This window comes from Rutilus rutilus (genome assembly GCF_951802725.1).
Source record: "Rutilus rutilus genome assembly, chromosome: 16".
NCBI lineage: Eukaryota > Metazoa > Chordata > Actinopteri > Cypriniformes > Leuciscidae > Rutilus > Rutilus rutilus.
This window is the reverse complement of record NC_140224.1, coordinates 30,704,900-30,730,513: the sequence shown is the minus strand read 5'-3', so window position 1 is coordinate 30,730,513 and position 25,614 is coordinate 30,704,900. Positions and strand designations below refer to the sequence as shown.

Here is a 25,614-nt window from a genome sequence, read left to right as displayed (position 1 = left end):
ATGAGCTGGAATGCTGGACTATAACAGGTTTTGAGAGCACCAGGGCTCCCTCTACAGTTTGGAGTAGATTTCTTACAGGCCATCAATACTTTTACTAATGTCTATGCTTAGAGAGACAACAGTATCATCCATATATGATGGCATAGAGGTTACTATAGTTTTTTGCTTGATTACTATATGAGCAGTTGTATAGCACAACATCTTCCTACAAAATATTGACAAACACTAAAGGTTAAACCATCTCTTTAATTTCTAAGTATTTTCTGTTTATCTTTTTCTTTTCTTTTTTTTTTACTTAATGTCTGTATTATTCTGTACTGAAATAATATATAATGCCCTGCCTCACTTTCCCTTGCAAAATAACAGTTCTATTTTTCAATAAATAAGAAAGCTGATAAACTTCACCAAAGGGCCATAATTTGTACTGGTGTTCATGACTGTCAATGCGAATCATCATTTAAGAGTAAAACAAAATACCTGAGCGAGTTTGTTCATGTTGTAGCAGATTTACATGCCTAATAATCATCTTCAGGCTAAAACTGCTGTATCACAGCTTTTCCAGTATGTTGACTCAGGGATCTCTACCACTGCGCACAGTTTGTGCTGATTAAACAGATCTGACAGATTCAATTCAAAAGTCAATTATTATATTTCAAAAAGTCAATTCTTCTCAATAGGGGGTGGACCTAAAAATAACTTAATTAAAATGGAGATACACCTCTACAAGTGTGAAACATGGACAGAACCTCTCTACCAGGACTAGATGTGTAATTCATTTAGTACTCTAACTCTTCCTTACTGAAATGAACACATTATCAGTGGAAATGCATTGGAGGAAGTGGATTCAAGGTGAACATGAGCTATTAGGTAAGCGCACTAACTTGACATCAAATATGTTGATAGATTGTTTACCTGAAAATGTACTATAATGAATCTAGGCTTGTGTATAGTATAGCTGTGTTCCTACTGCCATCTTGTGGTCAACCCTCATTCTAGAAGTACAGCTAAAGCTGACTGGCTATCAATGGCTAATATTTTGAAATATTATCTTATTCTCCTTTAAGAAAAAATACAAATAAAAAAAGCATTGTATTTTGTTTATTTTAAATGCAACAGTTTTTTTTTTTTCAGGTGTATTTGCAGTGTGTAAAATATATTACAATTGTTGCCCTTTCTCAACCTAAAAACTGGATTATAAGGATAAATAAGGAATAGTATTGTACATTTTCTCACTCTTGTGTATACTCACTTATTATTAAAACGTCTAAGTCTGGGGTGTCCAAACTCAGTCCCGAGGTCTGTTTCATAAAACAAGTTTACCAAATAAGCCAGGCTTATTTCAGTTAGTCTGACTCATTGTTAGATGATTTGGTTTCATAAAGCTAATTTAACATAGCTCAAGCTCAATCACTCAGGCAACTTATGATGGGAAAGTAACCTGGTCCAGGGCTAAGCCTGAGTTGTTACACAGTTCCTCTAACACTGACTGACAGGAACACGATATTACCACTGACTCTCTCGCACCATCATTTGACTTTAACCACTAGTTTTAGTCCAAAAATAAATATACACTATACAGAAAATCAACATTTATTTATTTATTTTCATAAACAATTGATATTATATAATATAATTGAACACGTGTGTATATTTTTACATTTATCATTGTATCATATATTTATGGTTATTAGAAGACCATTAAACATTACAATAAAAAAATAAATAAAAAAACTTTAAATGATTAATAACAAAAGCACAGAATAAATGTTAACTGGTAAGATGAATTTGAGCTTACATTTGATTTACCCCATTACAATAATCACTTTACAGTTATTGCTATCATAAAAATAAACTTATTTGTAGGTTTAAAATTCTAAATAAGGCACATCTAATGTCCAACAACCAACATTTTAGTATATATTATTATGTCTTTCGATTCAAACACATTTAACACAATTAAAATTTTCCTATTTTTTCCCAATAATTATTCCTTATTTTTCCTTCTACTTTCTTTTCCTTTCTTTTTTTCCTTTAGTGATAAGACCCACCACCAACGCATAAAAAAAAAATACACAAAAATATATGAATAAAAAATTAAACATTCACATATTTATATCAAACTCTTATAATGACACATAATTCATAATAGGTAATTCAAATAATGTTATTTAAACATCAAATAATAAAAATATTAAATAAGTAAACAAATAAAATAAAAGGGAGTGAGGGTCATATAAAAAAAGGTAATTAATGTAATATATATTCCTTTATTTTATAGATCATTATTTGATTTTAGAGGTGTCCATATCTTTTCAAAATGTACTTTAGAAAGCTAAATCTAACCAATTATTTAAAACTGGGGATTCTTGCTTTTTTCCAAAATGTTGTTATTGCTTTAAAAACTGTAATTCTCATCTTTATTAAGTAGCATAGGTCCTATACCCAAAACTATATATTTTTTTGTATCTTTAATATATTTGGTTTCTTAAAAATGTCTTCCCTGAATTACTTCTGTCCAAAAATGTTTTAAGAAAGGCGTGCACTAGACTAGATTATCTAGCCTAGGTAAACCTGGATCAAATTAGCGCAATTGCGTGAACTTCAATGACCTTTTATGAAAGCCCAACTTATTTGTTAGTTTCATTCAATCAGGTGTCATTAAACCCTATTGGTATTATTTGTTATAATGCTACCACATATCAGTTAATGTTTCCAAAATGTTCATCTTTAATGACTAACAGGCTATGATTATTTTGCCCTCCATTTAAATAGAGTTAAGAGAGAAGGAAACGATTGCCATTTAGAAAGAGCATCATGTTCAGATGTTCCGGATCCAAGTTACTTCTTCGACTGGCCACGAGTCTGGCTTTCTCCGTGTCAAAGGCAATGTCAGCCGGAACTGCGGTGGACACAACAGCCAGGTATTTGCATGCGACTTCACTCAGGTACCAGTCTTCTTCTTTTGGGAAATTCCAGAATGCAAGAGGATCCCAATTGCTCTGCAACATTTTTTTGTCCAAGCATCTCCTCAAATCTTTTTGAAAATTGGCTGGCTGTCTAAAGCTCCTCCCTTGACTTTCCTCAGCCAGGTGTTTCATTTCGGCAATGATCTTGTTCTTAATGCGTGCAGAAGCGCCCTTCTCAGAGAGAGCGATGTCTCGGTATCTCAGGTCAAGTGCGGTGCTCAATGTCAGCCAATCATTTTCTTTGGTTTTACTGAAGTGATGATTAAAATGTTGTGCTAATTCCTTCGCAAACTCATTCCCTCCTCGTTGCAACTCCAGGAGTTTGTTCCTAATGTCCTCCACCTGTGGTATAATCTTTGACAGTGAGTGGTATCGCTCTGCTGGTGATATGACGTACTTGAATGCCATGAGGCATGATTTTGTTTTCATTATGTTTTTAAGTTCATGCTCACTTAACAACATTTCAAAATTAAATTCAAGAAGCACTTCACGTATAGCTCGATGCTGCTCTGAGATTCTCACTAGCATGTTCAGCGTAGAAAGCCATTTATCACCCTTGGACTCAACTAGATTATGTTGTGGCAACCTCAATTTCATTTGTGCTTTCTTGAGTTGACGTTGTGCTTCTACATGAGAAAAATACTCTGATATTTCACAGCATCTTTGCACCAGTTTTTTCCAGTCAGAAAATGCCTCAAGTGTCTCCTTGAAGACCACATCCAGTATGTTGGCGAAACAGGGAATGAAATCCCATCCTGCCTTTCTGATGTCTTTCTTCATCCCATCTACATTTGTCACCACCACTTTAATCTTGCTTCCAAGTCTCCATGTGTCTGCTATTTTCAGAAGTTGTCCAACAAAATGACTGGGCTTATATTCTTCAGGTAAAAGTTTGGTTTCCAAAACATAAGACTGCCGAGTCCATGTGTCATCGATCAGGTGACAGGTAGTTGTCATATAGGTTTTGTTTGTTGTGGTAATCCACACTTCAGATGACAATGCAACATTATTTACTCTTTCTAAACTTTTTTGCACAATTTGTGTTGTTTTGATAATCAAATCTTGAAGTTCTCTTATTATGGCATTAGATGTTGGTGGATTTTGAAACATTTGACTGATCGACTTAAAGAAACTTAAGAAACCAGGCTCCTCAACAATGGTATGTGGATGCAGATCTGAGATGATCATATCCAGTGAGGGCTTCATCTGATCACCTGTAGAAAACAAAGCACATCAACTTATTTTACATGTACATTTACTCTACATGTTATCATGGATTAAGATGGAATGGAAATAATAGGAATTTTTGAGATAGCTGAATTTTACCTGGTGGGTAGGTATATATATATATATATACACACACACACAACTATATACACTCATCTAAAGGATTATTAGGAACACCATACTAATACTGTGTTTGACCCCCTTTCGCCTTCAGAACTGCCTTAATTCTACGTGGCATTGATTTAACAAGGTGCTGAAAGCATTCTTTAGAAATGTTGGCCCATATTGATAGGATAGCATCTTGCAGTTGATGGAGATTTGTGGGATGCACATCCAGGGCACGAAGCTCCCGTTCCACCACATCCCAAAGATGCTCAATTGGGTTGAGATCTGGTGACTGTGGGGGCCATTTTAATACAGTGAACTCATTGTCATGTTCAAGAAACCAATTTGAAATGATTCAAGCTTTGTGACATGGTGCATTATCCTGCTGGAAGTAGCCATCAGAGGATGGGTACATGGTGGTCATAAAGGGATGGACATGGTCAGAAACAATGCTCAGGTCGGCCGTGGCATTTAAACAATGCCCAACTGGCACTAAGGGGCCTAAAGTGTGCCTAGAAAACATCCCCCACACCATTACACCACCACCACCAGCCTGCACAGTGGTAACAAGGCATGATGGATCCATGTTCTCATTCTGCTTACGCCAAATTCTGACTCTACCATCTGAATGTCTCAACAGAAATCGAGACTCATCAGACCAGGCAACATTTTTCCAGTCTTCAACTGTCCAATTTTGGTGAGCTCGTGCAAATTGTAGCCTCTTTTTCCTATTTGTAGTGGAGATGAGTGGTACCCGGTGGGGTCTTCTGCTGTTGTAGCCCATCCGCCTCAAGGTTGTGCGTGTTGTGGCTTCACAAATGCTTTGCTGCATTACCTCGGTTGTAACGAGTGGTTATTTCAGTCAAAGTTGCTCTTCTATCAGCTTGAATCAGTCGGCCCATTCTCCTCTGACCTCTAGCATCAACAAGGCATTTTCGCCCACAGGACTGCCGCATACTGGATGTTTTTCCCTTTTCACACCATTCTTTGTAAACCCTAGAAATGGTTGTGCGTGAAAATCCCAGTAACTGATCACGCTCAAAATTGCTTAAATCACCTTTCTTTCCCATTCTGACATTCAGTTTGGAGTTCAGGAGATTGTCTTAACCAGGACCATACCCCTAAATGCATTGACACAACTGCCATGTGATTGGTTGATTAGATAATTGCATTAATGAAAAATTGAACAGGTGTTCCTAATAATCCTTTAGGTGAGTGTACGTATACTAATGTTAACTAATGCATTAACTAATGTTAATGAGCCCTATTAGTTGCTTTAACTCACAACACCATCTTCACAACATTTTTGTTTGGCCACTAGATGGCGTCAGTCATTCGCTTCAGCACTGCTGTACCTGAAGCTGTGTAACTTAAACTACAACAGCAACAACAACAACAAAAAACTGAACCTGCACTGTGCACCTCCTTTTACGACAATTTCACACCTACACGTGAGGGAGGCGTTTACATTTAGGTGAATGGGACAGTTTCTCAGGGTGCGACAGCTCATGCAACAAGTGTAAATGCTGTAATAGCCTATGTGATATGTGAATCAATCCGGTGTTGAATCCCCCACCCGCACACCTAATCCTAAACTACTTGCTGATTTAGGCCTGGCTCACACTACAGGAGTTTTAAAATCCTAACCGATTGTGAAATCTGGTTGCAGCACACACTTAAGGAGAATCTTTGCATATTTTCTTCCCTCAAATCTTAAACATGCTCACACTACAAGATTTGAAATTCATCACACACTACACAATGTTATTAAGATTATCGTGCCAGAGGAAGTGCCTCACGTGATCTCACGCAGGAGATCGGAAGTGGAAAAGCGGATGTAAACCAAATATATCCATATCAAGTCATCTTCGTGAAAAGGTTCCTGTGTCCAAAGGAAAGTGAAATCTTTCAAAAATCATTCTTTTAACATTTAAGGATATTTCTAATGAATGGCGTCAGCGCTGGTCAATTCAATGAATCAATGCCATTGATCTCTATGAAGTGAGCATCAGCTCTGCTTCAGCGTTGTCCATGCGCCGCATTTCTGCTCAGCTGAGCCTTGTAAGAGAAGCTCAAAGTTAAAATTAAATATTAAAATAATTAACAGCTTGTTTCATTACATCTATCTTAGAATGAATCCTTTTTTTTTTTTTTTTTACATCGTTAAATGAACGGTTTAAAGACTCACTCAAAGACAGACCCTTGCCGCCACCTAGTGGCGTAACAATGTTACTGGACTGAGTGTCAGCCTGTCTAAAATGCGCAGAGACGAGCAATGCCGATACTGGTGAAATATCAGCCGAAAGCCTCTTGTAAAGTGAGATTCAAGGATCGGAACTAACTGTTATATAACAATGGCCTAACAAGCTATTTGTCAGCTTTATGTTCTGTTATTATAATATGTGGACCCTTATTTTGACATTGTATCTTCTGTTTACATCACTTCGTTTCAGTGCGCTCTTCTAGTTTCGGTTTCATTACATGCCTGCTGAGTGCTGACCACAGTGTAACACTTATTTATCTACCTCAGTGGAAATTACTTGTTTCTTGTTGGCTATTGTGACTGTAGGCTACTGATGTAATCACAATCTTGCTCATCCTTATAAATATCAAACATGTTTGATATGATCGGGGTGAGCACGATTTGTGTGAGAGCAGATCGGGAGGTGCAAGAATCGATCTGTGAACTCCTCACATTACCAGATATTAATCTGCGCCGAACATCGGAACCGATCGAGGTCCACGACAAGATTTTTTCTCCGATTCTCGGGAAAATCGGGCATAAATCGGCCTAAAACTCCAGTTGTGTGAGCCAGGCATATTAGGGGTTGTAATAATCTGGCAGGGGTCAGAATTCGGCATAACACGCGTTACCCTTGCTTGAGGGTTGGCTGATTGAAAAGTAGTTTGGCCAATTGCATGCAGGAATGACGTTCAAGAAGACTGGATCTACAAAGAACTGTCTGGCAAAGATCCGCAGCCGTTCCGCAGTTGGTGGAAATTGGGGGTTAGGCAAGCAGAAGACCAAGAACTACATTTCCCTGCTGGAATCTGTCATGTAGTCCATTTGCCCTGTTAGCAGTGTCTGAGCTGCCCGCTGCCATTTCATTCAGAGCAAGCATTACAGACTCATACTGATTCAGCACTGCATGGATAGCACTGGAGCGAACTGTCCATCTTGTGGGACAAAGGGGCCTTATAGTTTGAAAGGACCCTTGAACAGATTTTGCAACTTCCTTGAACAGATTTAAATTTACCTGACTGCCCAAACAAAATTCCTAACTCATGAACCCACTGTAAAGCACTGTGGACAACACGTGAGGCAGTACAAGCATGCTGTGTAGTGAGATTTACACAATGGGCACCAGAGTGGATGTATGGGGCAAGAGGTTGTTCCTTTTTAATGATGGCCTGTGCTCCAGAATACCTGCCAGCCATATTTGCTGCACCATCATATGCCTGCCCTCGTAATCCATGGGCAAATTTAAACGAACCAACACATCTTTCACAACCTTCACAAGATTTTCTCCTGTCCCCAGAGATCCCTCATAAAGGCCAATAAACTCTTCATGAATCATCAAATCGCTATCTACATATCGGAGACACATTGCTTCTTGCTCTTTGCCTGAAACATCTTGCGTTCCGTTCATCATTGCAGAAAACTGCAACTGAGGGAGTGATCTTATATTGTCTTCGAAATCTCTGATGATAGAACTGCTCAACAAACTAAGGAACTCATTCTGATTTTGAGCAGAAGTGTAGTCCTTTCTGCCTGACAACCACTTTCTGAGACACAGATCTTCTTCTGCCTTGTATTTCAGCACCTGATGAAGATTTCCCTCACTATCATCATGCCCTCTTAGGGCCAAGCCCTGCCTTGCCAACAGCTGCACAGCACCAATGATGTTTAACAGATTTTTGACTCTTGCTTCCTCTTGTTGTGATGCCTGAACTCTAACACAGCTGTGCCTTAACTGATCTGTCTTCATATACACATGTTGTTACTGCTGTCTTGTGACAATCTGATTTTTCATGTGAACTGAATCGCTCAAGAGCTTTCTTCCAATTCTTGAAACCAGTTGAAACAAATGCTGGTTCTGTATTTTTCGCAAGGGAAGATACTTGTGTTTTAAAAGCTTTGCTACAATAAAAACACAAAACACCTTCAACATTTGGATCGAAATGGAGCCATTTAAATTTGCTGTACCACTGTGTCTGAAATGAAAGGGTACGGTCTGACAGTGTCTGCTTTATGATAAATTTGGGATCAGGGTGGTTTGGTTTTGTTGCTGAGAAATGTTGGTCAGAGTCTGCAGATTCTTCCGTTCATCAAATCAGTTCTCTCGTCTCTTCGGTTCTCACATGGTTCCTCACTTTTTCCCTCATCTCCCTTCCTCTCTATCCTTCCCTTCCTCACACATGACTGACACTTCCTCACAAACATCCTAAAAAACGATATAAACAGCATATATCTCTCATTTATTGACTCATTTGTCATTTCCACAGTTAAACACAACTTCACAAGTTTTTCATTTAGATTTATATTTAGCAACCCTTTTTAGCCTAATACAGTACTTAGCACTATTGGAACACACTGCCTTTATACATAAAACTAATTTTATTTGAACATAAAATAAAAAATATATATATTTTGTTTTATGGAATTAAATTGATTTAAGGAATTAAATGTATGTGTAATTCCTTAAAATAGTGGCAAGTAGTCCCAATTAAGAAAACACTGCCTTAAAATTGTCAATCCTCTTTTTTTATACAAATCTCACCTGTACACATTCTGAAGGGGTCGAGCAACTGTCCTCCCCTCTCTCTGTCAGTGACGTCACAGCCTGCCTTTCCTGCAGACCAGTTGACAAAGCAGTAATAAATTAAAATACTAAAATTTGATAAAGTATGATAAGATATTCGGCGCAAAACAAATTTGATTTATTGTGAAAGGATGCGACATTAGATGTTGAATTTACATTGAATTTTGGTCACCCAACTTCGCAACCGAAATTTAACCAAATATCAACGTCTTATGACGTTGTGTGCCTGCTGGGAATAATTCCTGTAGAGTTTAGCTCCAACCAGCTCCAAAAACACCTGCCTGGAAGTTTCTAGTAATCCTGAAGACCTTGATTAGCTGGATCAGGTGTGTTTAATTAGGGTTGAAGCTAAACTCTGCAGGGTTGTGGCCCTCCAGGAACTGATCTTGACACCCCTGGAATAATCTGTTATGTCTCATTTAACAGATGCTTTTATCCAAAGCGACAAGTAGGAGAGCAGGATGTAAAAAGGATGTAATCGTCCTCTGCTTTTTTCTGGGGTGCATTTTACCCCAGACGGCCAAACAGCAAAATGACTAAACGAACGAAAATTCGCAAGAGCAACAAGAGATTTGAAGCTCATGGCAGACAAGCCCAATAGATGATTCGCGCTGTGATTGGCTGAATGTTAGTTCACTCAAGTCTAAGTAACAAATCAGGGAACATGGGCGGAAATATTGGCGCTGGGTCAAAAAAACAACAACAACAGAATCACCTGTTTCTTGGGCGTGTCTGCCATGAGCTTCAAATGTTACACGCCAAATCGCGGATTTTAGGTCCCCCTATATTTGTAACATACTGTATTATATGATCGAGATTTAAGAGCAATTTAGTTTTTTTCCCTTTTATGACCCTCACTCACCTCTTTTTCCTCCACGATAATAGGGATTGTATCTTCGACCCCGTCCGGTCCTCCCTGTAAATATAGAGTTAACTTATTTGATGTCCTTCAAACTGAATAGTTTTTTTTTTTTTTTTTTTTTTTTTGCATGAACTCAAAAACACTCACTAAATGAAGGTGCAAACCGCTGCATATCCAACAAGAAGTTTGTGATCCTATTCGTGTAAAAAAATAAAACTGTCCAGCAAGAAACTTTTCAAAACACCAAGAGCGACTATCAATACCGTCCACTTATGGAGCCAAAAGAGCAAAAACACTTTGCTTTTAAGCCTACTTGGAGTTAATATAGGCTAGCTCTAGGCTACGTCATCTGCCTCGCCTTATTTGCTCTTAAGTTTCGTTTGCGTTTCTGAGTGTAGTGAAACCGTAGTGAAAAAAAAAAAAACTTAAGTGAAACTTAAGCCTACATCTATTAAAAAATATTCTGCCCCATTTAAAAATTTGTAGCCTATATTTCTTACAATGGCAGTCTAAAAGTTTGGAATTTATGTTTTATGTTTTCAAAGAAGTCAATAGGGATTGTATCTTCAACCCCGTCCGGTCCTCCCTGTAAATATAGAGTTAACTTATTTGATGTCCTTCAAACTGAATAGTTTTTTTTTTTTTGTTACATGAACTTAAAAACACTCATTCAATGAAGGTGCAAACCGCTGCATATTCAACAAGCAGTCTGTGATCCTATTCATGTAAAAAAAAAAAAAAAAAAAAAAAAAAAAAACTGTCCAACAAGAAACTTTTCAAAACACCAAGAGCGACTATCAATACCGTGCACAAAGAGCGTAGACTGTGTACAGTTGAGACACCTTAAATAACTTGCGTTCGCAGCAAGCACAAGTTGTGATTTTTGCTGTGCACATGCGTATTAGTGTCCTCTTTGATCGTGGGAAATTTGAACAATGGACGCATCTCCGATCCGAAGATATCGGGAAAAGGTTTTTTTTTTTTTTTTTTTTTTTTTCTAAAGTAGGACGTTCACTTCACCATGCACTCTCCACAATGAGTAGCTTATTATCCCTATATGACTGTTAAACATAACTGGTATCACCACAAACGTTATTCTGTGCCCCAAAAACTGGCATATTTCATTGTGTCATGCAAGGTAATCTAGAGAAATGTGCGAGGTGGCCAGCGGGGGACATTGAGACACACGTGTATCAACTGTACCCCCGATAGAGTTCTATTGGGAAACACACTGTTTAGTTGTTCAGTGTTATGATAACAGGTTAAACGTAGTAATTAGCCAGCATAGGACGCAAATGAAAATAAAAATGTGATATTTGTGATATTTAAACTGTGTATTATTAATAAATATTGTTTCATATCTTGTTCCTGCTTTATAAATTTTAACCAGTGCAAATTTAAATAAAATGAATGAATATAAATGGATGAATAAACAAAAATGTTGCCCAATTGTTATTTTCTTTATTTTCTTTATTTTTTATATGAATGGTTAGTTACCTTAACATCATTAAAAATTAAAAATGGGTGTCTCAACTGTGCCATGCACTGTCTCAACTGTACCACATATGGGTACAGTTGAGACAAAAAGCACCTTGTTTTTATGAGCTAATTGTGGAAAATATAAACTACTTGTTGGTATTATTGATTGATAATATCTTAGTCTACAAGCTAATGAAATGTCGTGGCATGTCATGTGGAAATTCACTTCTTTTCAGTATCTATTTTTGTGTGAAAAATCAAAACGCAAAAAGTGTCTCAACTGTACTCGGTCTACCCCTATATAGCCTTGGATTTAATATAGGCTAGCTCTAGGCTACGTCATCTGCCTCGCCTTATTTGCGTTTCTGAGTAAAGAAAAGTGATATATATATATATATATTTACAAATTTGTAGCCTACATTTCTTACACTGGCAATCTAAAAGTTTGTAATGTTTTCAAAGAAGTCAATAGGGACTGTATCTTCGTCCGTAAATATAGAGTTAACTTATCTGATGTCCTTCAAACTGATATATACACTTATATAGCCTACTTGGATTTAATAGGCTATAGCTCTAGGCTACGTCATCTGCCTCGCCTTATTTGCTCTTAAGTTTCGTTTGCGTTTCTGAGTAAAGAAAAGTGAAGACTTAGTGAAAAAAAAACAAAGACAAAAAACAAAAAAACTTAAGTGAAACTTAAGCCTACATCTATTAAAAAATATTAATACACTGGCAGTCTAAAAGTTTGGAATTTATGTTTTATGTTTTTAAAGAAGTCTCAATGTTCACCAAGACTGAATTTATTTGATCAAAAATACAGTATACAATAATATTGTGAAATAGCCTATTAAGTAATTTCTATTTTAAGGCTTTAAAATGTCATTTATTTCAGCCAATACTCCAGTCGGTCACATGATCCTTGAGACATTTGCTTCTCAATAAACTTTTTTTTATATATTTTCAATGATGAAAACACTGTGCTGCTTAATATTTTTTGTGGAAATCATGATAGATTCAAAAGTTTTAATAAAAGTATTAATAATAGGAAATGTATACTTTTATTTAACAAGGACACATTGAATTATTCAAAACTTTTGACCTCCAGTGTACTTAAAGGGATAGTTTGCGTTTCTGAGTCCTGATGGACCGCAGCCTCCTGCCAGAGGGGAGAGTCTGAAACAGTTTATGTCCGGGGTGGGAGGGGTCAGCTGCAATCTTACCTACTCGCCTCAGAGTCCTAGAAGCGTATAGGTCCTGAAGTGATGGAAGATTGCAGCCAATCACCTTCTCTGCCGAGCGAATGATACGCTGCAGCCTGCCCTTGTCCCTGGCGGTGGCAGCATTGTACCAGATGGTGATGGAGGCGGTGATGATGGACTCAACGATGGCGGTGTAGAACTGCACCATCATTTTCTTTGGTAAGCTGAACTTGTACATCCTCTGCTGGGCCTTTTTGATGATGGAGGTGATGTTCAGCTCCCACTTAAGGTCCTGGGAGATGATTGTGCCCAGGAAGCGGAAGGAGTCCACCACGGTGACTTGAGAGTCACACAGAATGAAAGGGGAGGGTGGGGCTGTGTTCTTTCCTAAAATCCACGACCATCTCCACTGTCTTCAGAGCATTGAGCTCCAAACTGTTTTGGCTGCACCAGGTCACCAGATGATCGATCTCACACCTGTAGGCGGACTCATCCCCACCAGAGATGAGCCCAATGAGGGTGGTATCATCCGCAAACTTTTGAGGAGGCCAGAAAGCCAGACAGCACACATTCCTGTGTCACTTAAACAAATATTTAGTATTTTCTGGCACCTTACCGCTCTCTAAACGGCTCCATAATTCTTCCAAATGTGCAATTTGATTCTTAAAATGTGCATTCAAATATTTTACTTAGCCTATATTTAGCTATTTATGTTTTCAGTAACAAATCCTTTGCTTTTGATAATGCAGAAAAAAAAAAAGAAAACACTTACCGAAATTAGGTCTATTTTTGTACATTTCTCATAGGAGCCATTTATGGAGCTCAAGAATCACTGATAAAGATATGTCCAGCTAGTTTAGCTTTCATTTCTGTCAGACGAGCAGTTCATTTGTTTAAGTTAATTTGAATATCGTTAGCCTATCGTTATCGTAAGTCATTTTTTGGTCAAATTGTGATATCTGCCTGACTTTACTGTCCTACCACTGCTGCATCATCCTGCCTTTCTGCCTAAAACATTGAAATATGACTTAGGCCATTATGCTATGAGGCTAACGATATGCAGTTGTGTAACCTGCCACCTGACTATTAGAGAAGAAAGCCTTTGTCTTTGTGGTAGACCTAATGATGTTGATCTCTGAGCCGATCATGAAGGCTTTACGATATTAAGAGTTGCACCTTGAAGACAGTATTAGTATTATCTTATTGATTCGATCAAAACAATCATATTTTATTAGAGGATGTCAGACCTATCCACTTGCACATGTAACACCCACACGGTGAAGGGTTATAGGCCTATAGTATAGCCAATTCTTGATAGATTCGCCAGTCTAGAGTCTTTACAAAGGCTCACAGATTAGCAGTTTTACTGAAACTGTCCTGCTCTGAAAAAACCCCCCCCGGAGCTTAGAAGAGTTTAGCGGGTCTCCCAGCATGACAAAACAAGCATAGCCTACCGAAAATCAGTGTTTGTGGACTCATGCATTTTCTGTAAAGCTGCTTTGAAACGATGTGCATTGTGAAAAGCGTTATACAAATAAATTTGAATTGAATTGTTTGTGCCACAATACACACAAGGACGTTTCTCTGTCACATCATTGACTTAATGACCAGCAGGGGGCGCCAACGATATTTTAAAGTTAAAGTCCCCCTGTGGTGAAAATCAAGTTTACTAATGTTGTTTCAATGTCTATGTGGTGTTTTTGATATGCTTTAAGACCCATGTCCAAATTCATAAGTCAACACCGTTGCTGAGTTCTCCTTAAAACTGCAGTGAACCAAAGACAGTCTCAAAAACGCGGTTTGAAATCGACCGTGTTTCTGATGTCACAAACTACCTTATAACCAATCACGACAACGTGCCGACGGGCTTTAGCATATCATCATTACTATACTGTGAAGCAGTGGAGTCTCAAGAAGAGCAAGGGTATTCCGGTATATTTGCTGATGTGAAAAATCGGGTACATTTAGCAATATAGCGGGTGAAATATGCATATGATTGTACAGTAATGTTATGATGAACTAGCTATGTGCCTTTCTCTATTGACGTTCTGAGTTATTCAAAGTGTTTCTAAGGATACTGATTTTAGAAGGTCTGAATGAAATGGAGAACAGTAACATGGTTTAATTAACATTAGCAACACATTATATCAGCTGTTTGATAATGTAGTCAAGCAAAAGGCTAATCATATTAATTACGTTACTTGTCTGACGTTGTAGAGAGTGTTACATAAAATACATAACCATTCTGATACATTGACTTGAAGACGAGCCTGTATAATTCACTCTTCCACTTATTTTTCTGAATCAGTTTCTGGTTGAAACATAGGCTATGGCTGAATTAAACCAGTATTTCCACTTGCCATTGTGCAGCATTTACAGTAAAGTTGGTCGAGTATATCTCTAAGTGGAGATTTCCAGTGTGGTCTTAGAATTTGGATCCCACCGTATAATATGAATTATTGATTTTGTTTAGATATTTTGTTCTATTCTTCTCCAGTCTTTTACAGTAAAAATGTTACAGTAAGTTTGATTGACATGTTTCAGAGTTCACTGAATATAAGTAGACGGTTCCTCTGGTCTACTCAGGGTGTCCGGAAGCCTCTCGATCTGTACACATCCTGAATGTTTGAAAAGCTCATTTTTTCAACCTTTCTCTTTTTGTTTCCTGCTGTCAGTGTTGAGACGTGTGCGCCACCCCTTGACACGTTCTGGCCCTGACCCCTGCTGGGTGGAGTGGGGTGAACTTCCTTCCTGTGGAGACCCGCGAAGGTTCTTCGAAACAACAGTTCTTTCCTGGGATGCCAATGTTGCCAGGAAATTAGTGGATATACTAAACAGAGCTATGTTTGTGATGTTTCCACCCGCATAAGCTGGAAATGAAAACGGAGACAACAACACTAAATCACCTTCATTCTCTTTCCTCACTACTCTCACTTCTTTCTCTTTATGAGCTCATGACTAGAGTCTGGGGAGACTGAAGATTGTGTCATGTGTACATGTTAGTTCACCTACCAGACTCAATGTTGCTGGTAGTTGAAGTTGATGCAATGTTGATATTCTTTCTCCTATCCTGAGATATTGTGAAGAAATCCCCAAAATGTGTAAACACAGTGGTATGTGGCACTTTTAGCATTGCTCCATTTGTGCAAATTTGTGCTCCATGCAAAATCTTGTGCATTTATTGGGGGTAATTGAGACCCATGTGGCTTTAAAATCCTTTGCATCGCCATTAAGTTACAATGAGGTCATTGCGGATCAGCGGTGAGCTTGAACTGGTGCTAAACACTATCCTGCGGTTCTATATGCTGGGAAGCATCCCTCTCTTACTTTCTCAACAATATTTCCTTTCTTATTTGTACTCTTGATCTCCTGCACAGGCTGATACATTTATGAATTTGGCAGACGTTTTTATCCAAAGCAGCATATGTGTTGCATTCAGGGTATTGTATACTTTCATGCAATCCTTGGAAATCAAAACCATGGCTTTGTTATGTGTCATGGCCATTGTTAGCGTCATGCTCTATTGTTTGAACCACTGGAACACATCAGAGGCGTTGGACAAAATGAGAAAGGCTTTTGACACTTGTCATGTACTGCCACACCTTTAGGAATGCTTTTCATATATCAATCTACCTGAGCTTTCTTTTTGTAATAATATTTGTAAGTCAGAAGTGTTTTTATTTTATTTTAGTATTTTATTTTATTTTGTTTAGATTTGTTTGTTTGCTTTGCCTTTGTTTTGGCTTTTGATTTGCTTTGAGTTTTATTTTATTTGTTTGTTTGTTTATGCTATTTATTTTGTGCAGTTTAGATTTGTTTGTTTTACTTTGACTTTGTTTTGGCTTTTGATTTGCTTTGAGTTTTTTTTTTTTTTTTTTTTTTTTTTTTTTGTTTGTTTATGCTTTTTATTTTGTGTAGTTTAGATTTGTTTGTTTTGCTTTGCTTTGTTTTTCTTTGCTTTGTTTTGTTTTGATTTACTTTTGCTTTATTTATTTTAGGTACACACCTCTTATCATATGTAGGATCATGCTGGAGCGTCTCGGCCCATTATTGGGATTTTTTTATTTTATTTTTTTATTTTTATTATTTGGGTTAATTTGATTTGATTTATTTTAGGTACACACTTCATGAGCAAAATTAAACAATATTTTTCTTTTTTAGCAGCCAAATTCCAGACATTAGACAAGTGCCTCTCACGACCCATGTGACCCGTTTTATCTATTTACTCTGCTACTACAGGGCTTGAATTACCCAGCTGGAGCTCTGGAAGGCCTGATTCCTGACCCTTAACATTTGCACTGTAAACCTGACTGACAGCAGGAGGAGACACTGACTGGCTAACCGGCCGTTGGCAAACATCAAACACACCTCAAAGGTTCCAGAGCATACTTTGCACCACTGGTTGTTATGGGTGATTGTCATGGCATAGGGTCTGGTTCATGGGTGGAGCCAAACATCTGGTGTGTAATACTGTTGACTAAAGATTTGAGGGATTTTCTGTTCCTTAAAGAGATAGTTCACCTCAAAATGAAAATGCTGTTATTGTTTACTCACCCCCATGCCCTTCCAAACCTGTATGATGACTTCTGTGGTACATACAAGTTATTCTAAGAAAGAATATCACACCTCTATGGGTCTTTAAGTGTGTGTGTATCTGCGTAATCTTGATTCGTATTTGAGTTGAGTTTCCCCTCTGTTCACATTATAAAACCTGATCATAGTGACGTCTGCGATTAAACGGCAAGTCCTGGCTTGCAGGGCACTTGTCAGATGATATTGTTTTGCAGACGAGAAGGCTTACATTTCGTCAGCACTATAAATATACACAAGTCCACCAATACTGATACTCAGAACTTTCACACACATAATATACTGAAGATATCTACCATACTGCTCACCACACTCTCTCTGGCATAAGATGGGGAGGTTTCACTGTGAATTTAGGCCTTGTCTAGTGGGTGTATTTATAAGCGGTGAAACCCGCCTAGTCCTGCGTGCCGTGGATGCCATGGGTGTTACCAGAGCAGCCACCAAAGGCCACATACATTTCCAAAGCCTCTGGCATTAACGAAACTCGACAGCCATCCATGTCTTACGTTTATTTCCACTGCTTAGACGTTAAAGGGATAGTTGACCGAAAAATGAAAATTAAGTAATTACTCACCCTCATGTCACCAAAGTCATTTGGTCATCTTCAGAACAGAACACATGAAAACAGAGAGCTTTCCGTCTCCCTCCATTGACAGCCTACTCAACTACCTTGGCTGGTTTCTTCCTTGCCATATCTCTGTTGAAAAAGTGTAAAAGTGGTAATAGACACTATATTGTGACCAGGTTGCACACTGTGTCCTCTTTCTCTCTCTTACACAAAGTTTTTTTTTTTCCATTAAGCTTTCTGTCTCAAATAAAAGCTGCATTCATCTTGGTTATTTTTAGGGCCAATATCCATCCTGAAACATCATTCCTCTGTAATTCTGCACAGGACAGCAGAGGATTGGAAAACCTGAGAACACTTTTGAAATGGCAACAGGAAACAAGGAGAAATGAAGTGAGCTTCATGCCAGGGACTCTTTAAAGATCCAAGAGCCCCATCAACAGTAGCACAGAATGGCCCATAAACCCAGCGTTCTCCACTCAAGTTTCCATCTGCTAAATTCTAGTCTGGTTAAACAAGAAACGGAATCTTTTTTCCTGAGAGTACATTTATCGCTTGACATTTCGTTTTGTAAAATGGTCGTACCACCAGAACATCACAACAGCACTCGCTGAGCATGCAAGAGTTATAAAAGAGAATGGAGATATAAATCTATCAGGAGCTATATGAGGTCAGTGCAGAAAGGCATTGGCACTGTTAAAATAATGTTTTTGAGATTTATTTACAAATTCTGTGACATTACCACAGTCAATAATTTTGATTCATCTATAAGTTTTGCATACAGTAATTAAAGGTCGCATTTAAAATAGTTTCACTTGCAATGGAAATCAAGTCATTGAAAAGCAGAAATTTTACAAAAATTTAGTAAAGAGTAAAGTTTGTTTAAATGATCCTTTTAGGGGTGGAACTACTGTACCTTGGATGAAAATGTTAAAGGTATAGCGGAGGATTTTCCCGAATTTTAGAAAAGAACCGCCCTCTCCACTTTTTGAAAAAATGCACATGCGCAACACTCTACCTGCTCCCGAGAGGGAACGCCTATTAAACGTGTGCACGAGAGAGCATGCACGAGCTAATCATAGCTTTTACTAGCAGTGATTTTAAATGGATTTCTCCAAATAGCATGCCAAACTTTACCTGTCAAGTAGAAACTTCGCGACTGAGGCATCATTGGGAAGCCCAACCTGTGTTTTGAGCGCACGCCATCGTGTGAATCGTGTGCACGAGCACGTACGACGGCCTTACGTAAACATATCACCAGAATGATTGACACTTAGGAGGACCAATAGTCTTGATGATCCACCCGGAAAAAGAAAATTCTCCGCTATACCTTTAATTATTTTTAAGCAGATTTTTACCCCTTATACTTCTATTACACTAATGTGATTTTGTTATGGTTGGTTTTTAGAAGGATTAATCAAAGAGTGATTAATCTAAACTATTTTCTATGTTAATCAACTGCATGCCACATACAGCATCAACATGCAACATCTCTTTAAAGTGTTTAAGTGTGTAACATGAGACAATCCAATCCAACCATTTGAACAAAACTACTGGTTTCATAGTACAGTCTATAATGGAAAAGTTCACTGGCTGTGACTAACTTACGGATTCACTTAAATTAATAGTTATGATGCACATACTTGACTTACAGTATATTGTTATTAAGTTTTTTATGTGACACGTTTGAGGGAACGTTTTAGTAAAGTGTGTCTCTTCATTAGCTCTCTCTTTGAATACAGGTACCAGTATAACTGCAGTCCTGAGATCAGTGGAACAGCATAGACCATATATGTTTAGGTAGATGCCACATTCGACCGCTCCAGACACGTCTGCGAGCCCACCATCTTGCACCTAGCGTGTAATCACTCACAGTAAGAATCAATTTTGACACAACATTGCGCAGCTTCTAATTGTGAAACCACTGAGATTTAAATTCCCCTAAAGAATTATATGATCAATAAGTTGACAACATACTGTATGTTTTTACTTTGCTCTAACTCGGTAAAATAAGTTTGAAAATAAATACATTTTCAACCTTTTTGTACCAAGTTATACAGATTCAACTACTTTTTTAAGTCTGTGTAATGCAATTTAAGTTGTAATGACTTAAAAATCGAAGTTGATTGGACTTAATTTAAGGCAGCAACTTTTTAACTTTAAGTTAAGAAATGGGATAAACTTTCACAGGCCACTAATTAAGCATCTCTCTCTCTCTCTCTCTCTCTCTCTCTCTCTCTCTCTCTCTCTCTCTCTCTCTCTCTCTCTCTCTCTCTCTCTCTCTCTCTCTATATATATATATATATATATATATATATTTCAATGAGTTAGACACTGTGAGAATTGGCTTCACCATTTATGACCTTCAGGGAGGTCAGCCCACATACACATGCTTCTTGGCAAAGCAAGCAGTTTGTGATAGATTTTTTTATTTTTTTTATTTTATTGCTTGAAATAACGAGAGATGTGGGAGAAGGTGTGACAAATCCGAAGTTTTTAAGAGCTAACTCCAAAAGAAAACCTTGACTATGAGCGGTTTATATTCATGTGTGTCTAGTGTGAGTGTGCAATGGTGACTGAACTTTATGTTCTGTATGTGTTAGTTAGCGCGAGGTTCCGGTTTCCCTAATGTCTAAGAGTATCAGAGGACAAGCTCTGTCCTGTCAAACTGAATCCGCTCCATCTCCTTCAGTCTGGGACAATAAGAATGTCTCCTCTAAGATCCTGGATCACTGACAAACAAAGCACTGCACCAGCGTGACAGACCAGCTATACCCCCTTCTGGTGTGTGACTGCGCTTGAGTTTGATGCACATCATTCAACTTGTCTCTTTATTTGATTTGCTTTCAAAGGCCTCTCTCTTGTCTTCATTCCCTAGATTTGATTTGATTTCAAAAGCCTCTTTCTTGTCGTCATTCCCTAGACTTTTTTTTTCCCATCGATATTTTAGAGGAGATGGAAGACGGAATACAAGCCGTTCTTTTTTTGGTTTCCCGCATCTGATTTTGAAGACAGTGGATATGCACACATAGACAGAGTTTCACCAAAATCAATGTAGGATGATGGTATGATATCAATGTTTGTTGTAGGAGGATGAGTGGGCAGAACAATATGGTTGCCCTATCTTTTTTTTTTTTTTTTTTTTGGCATTGTTGGTTGAAGCTGAGTGGACAGAGTTTAGAAAGGGACTGGTGCTGTCCGTTGAACTGTGACCACTCAAACATAGAAAGCAAGAAAGAGATTGTTTTCATTTGAGGATTGTTTCACTTTAATTTCTGTTATGTGGGTGGGATTCCTTCACTGAACCAGAAGAATAAACAGGACATTTCTGAGACTGTGTTCCTCAGCTTCTAATCAGCTTTTTCATACCTCTCTGTGTGTCTGAGTAACGCGTGACGACGAGTTCATCCGAGGTTTCGGAGAGCTCACACCACAGTGACATATTCTGCAGTGAGTTCATTTAGGAATGGCAGCCACGTGAAACAAAAAATGATTTCCTTGTGGCTACACAGTCTACAACATTTATGCAACGTTAATGATGATTATTAATAATAATTCATTGATTAATTATGAATGTCAATTGCAATCTATTTAACTTTTTAGTGGACATTAAAAAAAAAAAAAAAAAAAATGAAATACACATAATTAAAGAGATTGATTATTAAATGTATGTAGTCCATAAAAATTGACTGATATGTTCCAGGCCTTTAAATGTTCAGTCAAAGAAAGAAAGTCATACAGGTTGGTTTTGAATGGCATGTGGTTGAGTAAATGATCTATTTTTGTCTTTATGTCGACTTTATTGCTTTATTAAAGGGGTCCTTGATTATGATTTTGCTGTTTGAGCATACACAACATCTGCAAAGTTATGAGGCTCAGTTCAATGCAAAGGGAGATATTTTCTTTTACAGAAATCGCTTTTTAAGACTACAACAAACGGCTGGTAGGGACTACAACAAGCTTTTTCCTGGTTTGGTGACATCACAAACCCTAAAATATACATAAATCCCGCCCCCGGGAATATGCAACAAAGGGGGGTGAGGCCATGCATTTCCGCATGCTGCTTTAGAGAAGAGGAAAAGTTGTTGTCGCTGTTTTTTACACCCCAGAAAAAGTTACTACGGCTGGCGAACTTGGAGATTTTTTTATTTTTAACATTGTTCCTGAACATTATAACCTCACCGTCTGTCTGTGCGCTGCACATTTTACGGAGAACAGCTTCCAGAAGAGAGTACAATGCAGGCTATATGCACAAAAGCTTGTCCTGAAAGACATAACCATTCCCATTTTGTCAGGACAATCTGTTGTTTATGGATCACAACTTGTAAATATGTCTTATTATTTGTAGTTGTGTTTTTCTATTAACAGTTCCAGTTATAAGTTTTATGTAGTTACTAAGCTATGATGTAAATGAAGGGCAAAGCTTTGCCTCAGCTAGCCTGCAAACTAACATTTATATTGATGCAGTGTAAACTTTAGCTTTTGTAAGCTCTTGTTTTTGTAAGACTGTTCACCGCCCCTTAGGAAAATTATCCATGATTTTGTGATCAATTACTGTTTTCATTATCCAAGTTTTCTGACAAATATGATTAAATGGTGGATTACATCCAATCTATAAGCAAATTACACAAAAAAAAAAAAAAAACATACCACTCTAAAATGTCCTGTGAAATCCGTGCTTGCAAAGTTCGAGCACAACCCTCTTGTTCGTTAACATTGTCAGGGTCTGAATCGGCTCGAAATGGTTTGAAATTGACGCCATCGTTAATATTTACATCTGAGTAGAGCTCGCGGTTATGAAGGGGCGTGACATTTCCCGAACACGCTCTATCAATCACAACACACTGTTACTGCTAACCAATCACAGCACATTTCGTATTACGGAAGGAGGGGCTTCATCGGAAACGACGCGTTTGACTGACTGGGGAGAGAAGAACTGTAATAATGTAAAATATGTGAAAAATAATGCGTTTTTTGAACAATCAAGCATGAAAACATACACCCCAAAAGCAAAATCAAGACTTCATAAAAGGGCATAATAGGACCCCTTTAAAGCAAGCTCTTGGTACTGTACTTGGCATGTAACCAAGTTACTTGACCATGTACTTGGTCATGTGCTTGTGAGAGCATTATTGGAGATGATAGGGTGTGTAATGTGGCTTGGAGGATCAGTCTGCGTGATAGAGTTTCATGCACAGCACCAGCAGAAATATGGAATGGACTGCAGGAGAGTTGGCAATACAGTATACAGTGTGCCATACAGGGACAAACCACAACTGACCCCGGAGACCACATTCCTCCTGAGCACTCGCCTCCATAGATGGAGTGAATCCTGCAGTTGCTTCTAAGGGCGGGAACTCCTCTGAATTTCAGCAGGTCATTAAAATACGGCCATGATTACGCCCCTGCTATCCCAGGCAGCCGCGGGGCAGAGGTTAAGGGAGGACTCTCTGAGGGAGCTCCATCGTGGGAGGCCCGGCCTGACTCGTGATGGGCACGCGGAACAGGAACGCAGACCAACAACTGAAGGTTCACCGCTGCAGTTAGTGTTTCACTCCATTCCGAACTAGAGGAAGAAAGAAAAGAGAGGGAAAGAATAACTAAGATAATTTTTGCACAGTTCAGTCTGGATGAAATTATGGCAATATTTCAGTTTCCAGATGCGACTTTGTTGGAAAGGCCAGTGGCGCTGCATGGTCTAGGACCAGCATTGCCATGCAATTCACCAGAATCAAATGTTAATCATCTAAACTGTTCTTTCTGATCCAAGTGGTTTGATTTCGTTGTGTAGTAGGTTGTTACTCTGACATCTGGTTGTCAGTGGGTTTACATGTTTCCTCATAGAGGTGTACAGCACAGCCTCCTGTCACGTTCTCCTAAGGTTTGCGTTCACATACTGGAGCTCTGCATTCTCAGCTGTTGAGATTCTGTCTGTCTGCACACTATGAGCTAAAACCATGAGCTAAAGAGGGGCCCCCAAATTATCTTACAACTTTAAAGAGCAAACACCTAATGTACAATGTTTAATCAACATCAAAGCTTTAAGATTAAGGAAAAATAATTTAACCATTTATGTTTTTTCTTAATAATAATAATAATAAATACATTTATTTATTTATTTATTTATTTATTTATTTATTTATTTATTTATTTATTTATTTTAATGTCACCAGGCTAACATATATATGACCCTGCACCACAAAACCAGTCACATGCGGGTCAATTTTTTAAAATTGAGATTTAAACATCATCTGAAAGATGAATAAATAAACTTTCCATTGAGGTATGGTTTGTTAGGACAATATTTGGACAATATCTGGAATCTGAGGGTGCAAAAAATCTAAACATTAAGAAAATCACCTTTAAAGTTGTCAATTTTTGTTCGCAACTATGCTGCATTCACTTACAAAAATAAATGTTTTATATATTTGTTTACTTAATATCCTAATGATTTTTGGCATAAAAGAAAAATCGATAATATTGACCCATACAATTTATTGTTGGCTATTGCCACAAATATATCCGTTCTACTTGTGACTGGTTTTGTGCAGGGTCACATGTAAGTCATTAAAATATATAATTAAATATTAAATTAATATAAAATATGAATTATATATATATTAATATTATTTTATTCGATTGTTTGTTATAATTTTATTAAATATTTTGACAAAATTCAAATATATAATTTGATCTGGTGAGAAAAAATATAGTAATAAACGTATATATAAAATAGTCTGAATTTATTGTGTTTTATGTATATTTAGGGGTTAAAAACATTCATAAAACAAGATAAACTCCCCTTTAAAAGAAATTGGTTAATCATTTTTAAGCATTAATCTAACAACATTTGGTTGTACAAAAAAATAAACAAACAAAACAAATACATTTTTGTCGTTTAATTGATGTTTACAAAACAAACAAACATACAGATTAAGAATTTATTTATTTATTTAGTTGTTATTTATTTTCCTGTTTCTAGAGAGAAACGGAAAGTGACTGAGCATATGGCAAGCCTCATTCATCCAGCTTGATGATGATGATGTGAGATATTTGGTGTGTTACAATTGCCTCCTGTGTCCCCAACTACCGTTCACTATCCTCACAAACACTCATCCTTCATTGTCCAGTCACCTCAGAGAAAGCGGTATCAGGACGGGATGGTGAAACAAACCACTGTTTTTATGAACCAGCCCTCCCTCCCAAATTTCTGTCCTCCCTTCTGGCTGAAAGAGAACCTCTGTTCTGTACCGGACAGCATGGTGCAGAGACAACAGGAAAAGGTCTTGTTAGCAGCTTCACGAGCAGAGACATGGCATTTCAGATTCATAGACTGAGTGGGTGGATGGATGAAAGGGTGAAGAGACTGGAAAATTGTCACCCCACAAATAGAGACAGCTACAGTAGGCTCAGATGTTTTGTCCCCGTAATGGACCACAGACATTGGACATTCCAGTCCTTATATTTTTTTGGATTTGATTTTGACCAGAACTGAAGAATGTGAAAGGAGAGCTGGCCAAAGTATAGCATGTGAACAGAATCTTTCCAGACAATTGATGTCTGTTTTCTGGATGAGAGATATTTGAGAAAAAATAAAAACTTGGAATCTTATTCATATAGTTCACGGAAATGTTCTGGTCTGAAGTGTCACGTGTGCTGCAGAGCTATATATATATTTTGGAATAATCCTTTGATTAAAAAAGTGGCATTCTCAACAATTTATATGATCAAACATACAGTAGAACAGTAATACTGTTTTCTATTGGAAGGTATTTTAAAATGTAATTTATTCCTGTGA

At 37.7% G+C, this 25,614-nt stretch overlaps 1 protein-coding gene across 1 annotated transcript; it reads right to left on the bottom strand.

Annotated features, from left to right (window-relative positions):
* Positions 1 to 1,646: 1,646 nt before the first annotated feature.
* LOC311306516 (zinc finger BED domain-containing protein 4) lies at positions 1,647 to 10,266 on the bottom strand. Its single transcript, XM_084434955.1, has 4 exons — positions 10,131 to 10,266; positions 9,984 to 10,037; positions 9,080 to 9,151; positions 1,647 to 4,180 (listed from the first exon to the last, which is right to left on the bottom strand). Exons 1-4 carry the CDS (start codon positions 10,153 to 10,155, stop codon positions 2,775 to 2,777), a joined length of 1,557 nt encoding a protein of 518 aa, XP_084291081.1. The 5' UTR covers positions 10,156 to 10,266; the 3' UTR covers positions 1,647 to 2,774.
* Positions 10,267 to 25,614: the final 15,348 nt, after the last annotated feature.

Bases quoted from the DNA above. Each gene is read 5' to 3' on its own strand.
- LOC311306516 (XM_084434955.1), bottom strand. From the start codon at position 10,155: ATGCAGCGGTTTGCACCTTCATTTA. The intron at 10,038-10,130 runs GTGAGTGTTTTT...CTATATTTACAG, and splicing joins GCGGTTTGCACCTTCATTTA to GGAGGACCGGACGGGGTCGA. The intron at 4,181-9,079 runs GTGAGATTTGTA...TGTTTTCTACAG, and splicing joins CCCCTTCAGAATGTGTACAG to GTGATCAGATGAAGCCCTCA.